Source organism: Mytilus galloprovincialis, chromosome 8 (genome assembly GCF_965363235.1).
Source record: "Mytilus galloprovincialis chromosome 8, xbMytGall1.hap1.1, whole genome shotgun sequence".
Taxonomy (NCBI): Eukaryota; Metazoa; Mollusca; class Bivalvia; order Mytilida; family Mytilidae; genus Mytilus; species Mytilus galloprovincialis.
In genome coordinates this window covers 47127519-47138075 of record NC_134845.1, presented here as the reverse complement: position 1 = coordinate 47138075, position 10557 = coordinate 47127519, and the positions used below count along the sequence as shown (strand labels likewise).

Sequence of the window (10557 nt, the reverse complement as noted above, 5' to 3'; positions counted from 1 at the left end):
TAAAAATCCATTATATTGACAACAATATGTGAACAAAAACAAATGGACATAATGGGTAAAAATGTTTTAGATTTAGAGAAATGTAAGAACTGATGCCAAAAGTATTTCGTAAATGAGGATGGATTGTGAAATGTGTCGACAACCTTTATTTCAGGTAATTCCTTGCTGTTATTTTGTCCCTATGAAAGACATGAAACATGTATGTTGAAATGTGTCTTTTTCAGTCTCACGCACATTCTTGCCGAATATTTCCCTCTCATATGTTTATAAACCTTTTCAATGATCACGACGTTTACTCGTTAACCATTCGTTTGCACAGTCCCTTTTGCTAAAACAGGTCCATCTTTATACAACAGCAATGTAGGCCATACTACAAATTCCACGGTTGTTCCAGATCTGTTATATTTATTAAATTTCGTAGAGTCAATAAGTTTTCTTTCACAGTTTTTGTATTCGAAAACCATCGGTGGATCAGCAATACATATGCACCAGCAAAGTTCGGAACATTTTCTAACAAAAATTATTTCATTTTCTGTAGCTTCCTTGTTTGATTTTAGATAGTCGTCAACACATCTCTGAAAAAAAAATGAAGAGAAATCTGACCAAAATGATAATGTATTGAGCTGAACATAGCGATATTTGGAGATACGTTTTTAGAAAATATATAAAACACAGTAACACTGAGAGACAGCTATTTATGATCAGTTATGCATTATATGTTCAGAATGAAGTATCACAAATGCCTTCAATAAAATTGGTTATTACGAACAGTTCTCGTAAAAATCTGTATATGCAATGAAAAAAAAAGAGATTTACCAAATTCATGAAAAATATTGAAGATATAATTAGTAGAAAGAGAGAAAATGGTCAACGAAAGTCAAAATTATGTTACAATTCTACGCAAACAACAAACTTTAAATATAAATGCACACCTCTTAAACGGCAGAATGCGGCCAAATTGGACAACGTTAACAAAAGAGAGAAGAAATTAACATTTCGCACGACTATGCATCAGATTTCCATTGACAGAGCTTAAGGCAGTTCAAATTCCACTGCTATTAATTTTCGGAATCGCAAATAATCTATCAGTTTGTACTGTCAATCGAATGATTTACTTATTCAACTTCTACTTTTTTTTAAAATACACAAAGATTAGTTTTGATAATATATTTTGCCGCTTTTGATTTGTGCATTTTCAATTTACTTCGATGCTACATAATGAAATTATCCTATTATCAGTGAAGATTTCAACACCTAAAAAGAAAAACGAACTCATGCATTGTCATGGTTCAAGTCTACTAATGGTAATACTCATAAATACCGTATACGGTCTACGGTCATTCCAGTTTCTTAAGTTTGAATAAAATATAAGCAATTGTGTCAGATTTACATACTTTTACTGCTGTCTCCATCAAGCGCTCATTATTCTGACGTTGACTTCTAAAGGTTTCAATGAAAGGTTTAATTGAGTCGTCTTCTTCGGAGACTGTGATGTTGCATCTACCATGGATATTTTGATTCTGGGAAAAAAAGAAATGTTGATTTTTGATTTTTAGTCATTGTCTGGCAAAATAAGTGTGCTAAACGTTTTGATTTCTGTGAAGAGTTTTGTGGACTGTGGATTGTTTTTTCTTTGGTGATGATCTTTTTAGTTCATTATTTGACGTAGATTTCAAAAGGTTTCAATGAAAGGTTTAATTGAGTCGTCTTCTTCGGTGACTGTCATGTCGCATTTGGCATGGATTTTTTTATTCTGAAAATAAGAAACGTTCATTTTTTTTTTCATCGTCTGGCAAAATAAGTGTGCTTTACGTTGTTGTTTTTTAAAGAGTTTTGTGAACAGTGTTTTTCTTTGGTAATGATCTTTAAGTGTTGTCTTACCGCCTAGGATTTCCGCCCCCATGTGTTGCTTCTGTGTGAAATTTTGTGAATAAGGGGTCATTTTTCCCCTGTCATTGTGTACTTAGTTTGTTTTTGTCTTATCTTCTTGTTTACTTTTCTAATTTTATGAACTGACTTCGACATGGTTTTAGCTTTAGCCTTTACCTTTCATAGTATGTACACAACATACAGATTGAATCAGTTCTTTATGCATGAAAAGAAAAAATTCTAAGGAAAGTTCAAAACGGCGAATCATTTATCAAATGGCAAAGTTAAAAGCTCAAACACATCACATAAATGGAAAACATCTCTCTCAATCATATTGACAACAATGTGTGAACAAAACAAAACAAACATATGATGTAGTTAAAAATGTCAAAAATAAGGCTACAGCAGTGAACATTGTGTCATAATCTTAATCCCTATAAAGCAAACACAATTAATTATAAGAAAACAAAGAAAAACAAAATGACATATAGATATAGCTTATAAGCAAACATGAAAGACAAGATTACAAAAATGACCATAGCACAATAAAACGCCAAAGGGTAAATAATTGTCAGTTTCTTAAATATATCCTTCAAGAACATCATGTATTATTTGTGCTGTTAGTTTATATTTTTTTTTTTATTGCTTAAAATACCATGCTCAATGTATTTATTTTGGCAGCAATATAACATGTTTATATGTACAAACTAAAAAATATTTGCTCAATTATGTTCCCATACTACTTCATATACGTCTAGTTATTTTTTGTTATTTGTTATCTTTTTCAATAGCTAGATAGAAATGTGGTTTTTAAAGTTAATCAATAGCTAGATAGAAATGTGGTTTTTAAAGTTAATCAATAGCTAGATAGAAATGTGGTTTTTAAAGTTGATGGGTTTTTTTTATTTCATAATCACAAAATGACAGATAACTATATAATTTGAGAAAAATACTTACGATGTCATTTTTGCTTTCGTCTTGTAAATTCAATTGGAGTGCAACATCCCGAAGCAACTTCTCAATAACTTTGGCTTGGTTCTGAGATAACTTGCTACATGTAGTGTAACACCACTTGTGTAATAAGAAAAATAATTAATGCATTGGTTGAAAGAGATTTTTTTAAAATCTTTTGAATGGCAAACAGTAAATAAAAGCAATTTATAATTGTTTGAAAGAGCTTAATTTCTATATCTTTTGAATGGCAAAACAGTGATCAAAAACAATTATCGATTGAAGGAGATACACTTACACATTTTAAGTGTTTGACAGCTGATTCTTATACAATTACGAAAGTCATTTAAAGTTTGTACATGTATATGCAAAAAACTATCGATTCAGTAGATAACAGTTGTTGATAATTCTGTCTTTTCAGTATGTCTAAATACTAAAGAAAGGTGATGTGACATGATTGTTAATAAGATGAGTGTTTATAGACATACACGTAGATCAAGTTTATTATAAGAAAAGTATACTGTATGTGGTATTTTTTTCAAGTATGTTCAAATCTTTACTTCTTACATCAACTATCTTCAGTAAAATCTTTTCTGGGACAGCAGTCTTATTTGTCTTGCATTTTGTACTTATTTCTTCAAAAGCGTCTGTCCATTCGTCGGTATAAAGCGAGCTCCATCTTTCTCCAAGTTTCGTTGGCCTGTTTGGGTCCCCAAGATCTGTTATGGATGGATTCCCTTTTGATAGTTTTTCTCCGGCTAGTTTACTTAACCTGTGTGTATACAATATATAATGTATATGAACTTAACAGTGGCTGAAAAAAACATTTTGTTGGAGACGAGTGTTAACAACAATATTTTGCAAGGACAGAAATGATAAATGTTTCTTAAAAGAAACTTTAGATAGAGTAAAGTTTCTAGGGAAACACCATTAAACTTGTAATTAAAAAGTTGATATCTAAAATGAAAACAAATATATTATCACTGAATCTAATTGAGGCATGCAGTAGACATTAAGGATACTTATCATATGGAAAGATTTAAAAGCGCGATCGGTTCTAGTTTGTTAATGGCATAATAGACCACACAACTTTGTAAATGATACTTTTAATGAAGATAGGGAGTATGGGCACATGTATTTCTTTATTTTGTATTATACACTTAGTAACGGATATACTGTTTAATGTTGAATAAACGTTTTACCTTGAGAGAGCAGCTTCCTTATCCCTTTCCAATATTTCATTTTCTCTTTTCAGTCGCTCATTTTCTAAATACAACTGTTTGTTTTTCTGATCTATTTTATCCAGCATGTCATTTTTAAGTTCCAACTGCGTGGTTAACGTGCTGATATCAGTAGCACTAAGGAATCGTTTTGGAGTTTTGTTCTGTGTTTGTCCTCTATTTGTATTCGCCATTCCGGCTATGTAGTCTTGACCAAGTGTATGTTTTTCTTTGAAAACAATACATTCAAATCAGAATAAAATTATATTGAACAACATCTATGTTCAGACGTAATTAATTTATCAATGATATAATGATTAAAAAGAAAATCAAAATTTAAATTCAGAACTTTTTTAATTCTAATCAAAAGTTAAACTTTAATTTTGGCGAAATCAAATAAATAAACATTTCAAAGTGTTAATTTTAAGATTAGTGACTATAACAAAAAATAATTTTATTCATATTCTGGTTACAATTTTATATGATTTAAAACAAAGCCTTACCTGGTAGAAAGTTGACGATTCACGGAAGCTTAATTTAAAACAAAAACTCGGAAGTAATCTTACAAGGAAGTCTCTAATTTTATCTGATACGTCATTTTATATGCTTACCTTTAATATGTGTACTATACATACCCTAATAATCAACTTATGCACGAAACACCTCTAAAAATAGACTACACATCAAAACAGAAACCCCTTTTTGTATTATTATTCTTATTACACACTTCTGATACACATTGTCACTTTTCTCTTTCGTATTTAGCATATTTCACTTTCATTGTTTAGTTTACATGTACAATGATACCAAGTCCCACCAAAGTGTCTTGTTGTTTGCAGTTATTTGTTTTCTGGAGAAAAGTGTAAGGACTCATTCATACCATATTGTTTCGCAGTATTAATCAGCGAACATAGCCGCTTTATAGTTGTCGGAATTTATTTGATGACTGTCAGTATTAAACGGAATAGCAGGATACCTTATAAGTTTCTAATCACTACAGCTTATAGGAAAACTAAATACAAACCTGTAAAATTTCTACGCCTTTTTATTAATTTGCCTTCATCAGAAACGCCGAATATTTGAAAGTCAAGGAATAATATAACCGAAACAGTTTACCGAAAAGAATAACTATATGAACAAAAAGACCTACATTGTAAAATGAATGGTCAAATCCATCAAAGGTCAACTTTGCCTGAGGGAATTGAAACCTTAGTCTAGGACGTGAAGTATGATATAAATATACAGAAATACATAATATGACTTTGTAAAAGTCGCCATCGTCTGATTCACTATTAACTGTTCTATCAGAGATCCGTCAGTATTCCTGTTATTATTCTCAACTGCGAGTATCTAATTTCCTAGACTTTAATAGCTTTCTTTTTTTAAGCGATTCATTTGGGAATGAATATCCAGGAGTCCAGTACTTTTCAATATTTGATTTTTTGATTTTTTTTTAACTGATAAATAACATAAGATTATTCATCTTCGGCATGATCGTCCTAGATTAGGTAATTTAGAAATGGGTCCAGATGCCCTCAATCTATAAAGTGTTGTTTTCTTTTATGAGGTAGGTACCGCTCCCAATAAAATATATATTGTCAGTTAGCAGTCCTTCGGTTCTAAAAATGATTTGTTTAGGATCTATATGCCATTTTGTGCGTCTTTGTTACATGTTTGTTTGTTGTAGTTTGTTTTGTTTTTTTAATTATAACACGATGTTGACTGCTGTACCCCTATTTTTGACATTTTTACCTATGTCTGTCCGTCTGTTTGTTGTGTTTACGCATCTTTGGCAATGTAATCAAATTTTATGCGAATTTTATACACATGAGAAGTTTAGCTAGCTATAAAACCAGGTTCAATCCACCATTTTCTATAAAGAAAATGCCTGTACAAAGTCAGGAATATGACAGTTGTTACACATTCGTTTGAAGTGTTTTATCTTTTGATTTTTCCATTTGATTAGGGACTTTCCGTTTTAAAACTTCATCAAATTTCAGTTCTTTTGTGCCTTAATATTTTATCAAATTAAACATCAAAAAATTATAAGAAATATGAAGTCCGCCTTCCATAAAATGTTGCCTTTAAATCCATCGGGCTATTCCATGCTGTCCCTTTTGGTCATAAAGCTCCTTACGTTTCGCGGACTAATACGTCTTTGATCTAAAAAGTGGTTGTTTTAGTGTTTCTTATTACAATAAATCAAGCAAAGGTTTATCTTTCTCTTCTTGTACAGTTTCGTGATAGCCCTTGGTGGACTGCTAGTCCCTATGGTTATCATTAACTCAGCAGTCATTGATTGGGAACTGACATTCTTCGTAAAAACAAATCTTAAATTCCACATTTGGAAATGAGATTTTAAGGGCAACTATGGTTCCAACTTCTTAAGTTATATGTATATGTATATATGTGTGCGTGTAATAAAAGTGGGAGGTTTAGCTAGTTGAAGAACCATTTTACACCTATAATTCCCCCGTAAATGCCTCCTCAAAGTAAGGAATATCAAAGTGGGTTGAAATCGTTCTGTTCGTTGATATAGTCGTACGTTTGATTGTGTCAGGTTTTATGGTTTTTGCATTTTTTAATTTTACCTAGGACATGTTGGAGTTCGGTATTATTTTTTTAATAATAGCTTTTTATCCGCTGATACATTTGTCCATTCAGTCTGTCTCTTTTTTTTTAATCATATATCTGCTTAATATTTCTTAAATGACGAACTAAAATACATAATGGGTTACATCTTTCATTCAGAGAGATGTTCGCTATATGTATTGTTGGTTACATTTCTATCATCTTTCTAGTGCCAATTTACAAATATTAGTAAACAAAATATATAGGCTTACTTGCCATCATGACCAATTTCGCATTTTGATATTCATTTTGACCTTATACCCTGTGATATATGTTGTAAAAACAAATAACGAATTCTAACTAGAAACTCAAGCAACGATCAAAAACGATTGATTTTTGATTCGAATAATATAATAAATTGTATTGACTAACTAATTTGAAAATCATAATAATGTAAAAACAATTTCTCATTTTTAGGATTTTCCAATATGTTTTTTGTATTTTCGGTTACCCATACAAATGTATTTCTAAATTCCCTTCTGTATGTTTGTATGACTCTAGATCTGAACCAAGATTGTATATGGTCGTGTTTCAATAAAATCGTTCTTTTCAGACCTAAAAAAAAATGGAAAATCAACTTGTCTAAAATTTTATTTCAAGAGTTATTTTGAATACCTCTATTATAGTCCTGTTTGTAAACAAAAAGTGCAATCTAAAATACTCTTTAAAATGATATCATTTTCATAATTTGTGTACTATTTCGTAGGGAACATTTGTCCACTACGAAACTGATTCTAAATTCACATCTTATTGCAATTTTAAATGTCTCCTATAGACATTCCAGTTTGTTTACTTTATATACTAGAAAGATCTCATTTTTTCTGAGTTGGAGAACCATTTTTTATCGATAAAGATTGGACAGTTCTTCACATATGAAGGCACAACTCATGTTACGTAGTGGACATTTTGGTGCGTTTAGTAGTTGAAAAAACCGTTTTGTAGTGGACAAAAAGTTTCGTAGTTAACATCAACCCTATTCTATGTTAATAAAAACATACTAAAAATTACATGGAACTAACCCTTGTTATTTGTTTTGCACGAATATAATTGCAAAAAGAGAAAAAGAAGACTGCATAGTAGTGGTAGTGTCCACTGCGAAACTTTTTTCTCCCATACCTGTTTCATAGGTGACCGTTTCGTAGGGGACATATTCACAAGTTTTATTTTTCCCCACAATCCCTATATTGCAATAGTAACAAGACTGATTGTATTCATCAAAGCATATATTAGGCTGTACACTGATATTTTTTTCATAATCTTATTTGACTCGTTTCGTAGTGGACATTTACAAACATACGGTATCACTCTGGTCCATTTGATGTGCGCAATTTAACTGTCGTTATAAAAGCATCACTTATTTTGTAAGACCCTAATGTTTATATCTCTTGCATACAAATTGCAAATTTACATTGATTTTATAAAACTGTTTATTAGCAAATTTTAATGACTTCGTTTCGTAGTGGACATTTTGTCAGTGACACACCTTCTGAAATTAAAAGTCCTATGTTAAAAGCTCTTTATCAAAATATGTTGGCTCTAAACATACTTTTGAATTATTAGAGAACTCCTATTAAGTAAAAATAACATTTATTTCTACACTTTTTTACGATATTTTAGAGTATGAATGTTGAACAGGCGGACATGCCATTTTGGTTGTTTTGGACCATTCAGGAATCAATATCTTAGCAATCCCTCTGAAAATAGACTGTTTCTCTGCTTAAAAATGTTAAATCTAATTCAATGTACTGACTGCACAAAAAGTTACTTGCAAAGATCAAACACATTTGTTTTAAAGTGGCTGGGACAAGAAATCACGATTTTATTTTAAAACGCCCATATCCGAACTGCGACGGTCATGCTGAATGCGATAGTATGACGCTATTTTAAGTACGTTTATGTCATGGTATCTTGTTGTAGTACGATTTGATTGGAATACTGTCCAATCAAATCAGTACTAATTTTATAGTAAATACTGAAAACCAGGAAGCTATAAGTAACTTATATATTCGTATACTGTGAATAAGAGCACGAAATATGATAGAACCTCAAATTTTATTTTCTTCACTGTTCCTGGGGGATATCAAATAATTTGTGCTCGATGCTCCGGTCTCGGACTACGTCTATGTTATAAAATAAAACGGCAGATCATCGCACGTCAGCGTTTATTAGTATCATCACACTTCAGTATCCCCATCGAACCTCTTAGTTAAACATATTTACCAGCAGATATATAGATGAATAATGGAAAAAAAGATATGGAGTAGTTAATTACAGACTCTTCGCATAAAATTGGATTTCAATTAAGAAAACAACCAATATATGCTACAACAGTTGGATTGTTACACTCTATGAAGGTGCAGATATTTTAACTTTGGGAAACCGATTGGAATGTATAGATTGAGAAACATTTCTCATCAGAACATGGTCATTTATGTAGTTTCTGTGAAATCTGTCAAATAGCATTATTTCTTTATACATTGTACAGTAATAAAGGTTAAGTATTTCCATCGTTTCATTTTTGAATGATCAAAATATTGGCACAATGCATTTGCATGTTCAAAACATCTGTATTTTCATTTTGTTTGATTATTATAGAGTTCGTCAACCTGGCATAGTAATTTTGTTCTTGATTTTTATAAATTGTTTCATGTTGTTGAATTATGAGAAACTCATGTGGGTCTTTACCACTGCTGGTTGACTATCAGTCTCAAAGAGTGTCACCAGCTTTGCAGTGAAATTCTGACTGACATGAGTATATAACAAACATTTCTGAAATTGTCCATTTATGAATCAATTGATAATTGAGAATTAAGTTGCCACTACCTTAGACAAAGTTGACCTTTGATGTTGATAATATTGTTATACTCTTTTTGGTCATAGAACTCTGCATCTGTGTTCTTATACATTATTTTCTTCATTGGATTAAATATTCGACTACAAGCGTTCATGGTGAAGGCTAATCAAGAAAAGCGCTCGGATGCATGAAATATATAATGTGTTGTTCTTATTTGTATAGCACTGTAATCAGTCCCCGAGGTAATCAGAAGCTCAGAGATCAGTACTCATGGAATGGACATAATTTATAGCAAACCTTTCTTAAACATTTATTAAGAAACTAAAGGTTTCAACTCCTTCATCAGTTAATACAAGTTACCCTTAGATGATAGTTTTTTTTTCAGGCCCTAGTTCTCCTCTTATATTCGATGTGTTTCTCTCGGTTTTAGCTTGTATCCCGGATTTGGTTTTTTCTCAATCGATTTTTGAATACCGAACAGCGGTATGCTACTATTGACTAGTATAGTGCTTCAACTGTTACATTTCTGATACATTCTTATCTTTCAAATGTTTTGCTTTGTGTGTTTCTGATGAAGGTTATTCCAGAAAAGCGCGTCAGACGCACGACCTAATCTTCCTATATATCTTGTTTTACGTATTCGATAATCTTTTTGATATGTCTTCATCGTTTTCTCTCGATTCTTTTTCTGTGTAATTCTTGATCTGTTTCATGATATCTTTTTATCTATTTTAGAACATTTCTCGATCTTTTTGAAACCGACTATACGTTAATATTTTTTTGGGGAGGACGAATTTGCGTGATCCTATTTAAAATTAAAATGGGAGGAGAATAACCATGGATGAATGTGCAGTAACGTTCGTCTAGTAATAAGAATCTTATATGGAATAATCTGTTACGCATTTTGTTCTTTTTACTATAAATATTGATCTAAACCTCTTTTTGTCAGAAATATAATTATGAAGACTAGATAAAAAACAAAATCATTTCTATATCTCGTCCATATAAACTGAGTTTATATAAAGGTTCATATTCTTGTGGTGAGGAAAGTCATATATATCCCTTTGAAATAAAAAATAAATGACGATTACA

The 10557-nt window shown here is 31.2% G+C and overlaps 1 protein-coding gene across 1 annotated transcript; it reads right to left on the bottom strand.

The window, feature by feature from the left end:
• On the bottom strand, positions 1 to 4626 carry LOC143042069 (uncharacterized). Its single transcript, XM_076214312.1, has 6 exons — positions 4544 to 4626; positions 4023 to 4269; positions 3388 to 3592; positions 2827 to 2940; positions 1395 to 1520; positions 1 to 575 (listed from the first exon to the last, which is right to left on the bottom strand). Exons 2-6 carry the CDS (start codon positions 4232 to 4234, stop codon positions 300 to 302), a joined length of 933 nt encoding a protein of 310 aa, XP_076070427.1. The 5' UTR covers positions 4235 to 4269; positions 4544 to 4626; the 3' UTR covers positions 1 to 299.
• Positions 4627 to 10557: the final 5931 nt, after the last annotated feature.

What these genes read in the sequence shown, in the direction of transcription:
- LOC143042069 (XM_076214312.1), bottom strand. Translation starts at nt 4,234, where the DNA reads ATGGCGAATACAAATAGAGGACAAACACAGAACAAAACTCCAAAACGA. An exon ending in ACGAAAGCAAAAATGACATC is followed by an intron (nt 1,521 to 2,826) that starts GTAAGTATTTTT and finishes TTTTTTTCCCAG; the next exon opens with AATCAAAATATCCATGGTAG. An exon ending in TGATGGAGACAGCAGTAAAA is followed by an intron (nt 576 to 1,394) that starts GTATGTAAATCT and finishes TTTTTTTTTCAG; the next exon opens with AGATGTGTTGACGACTATCT.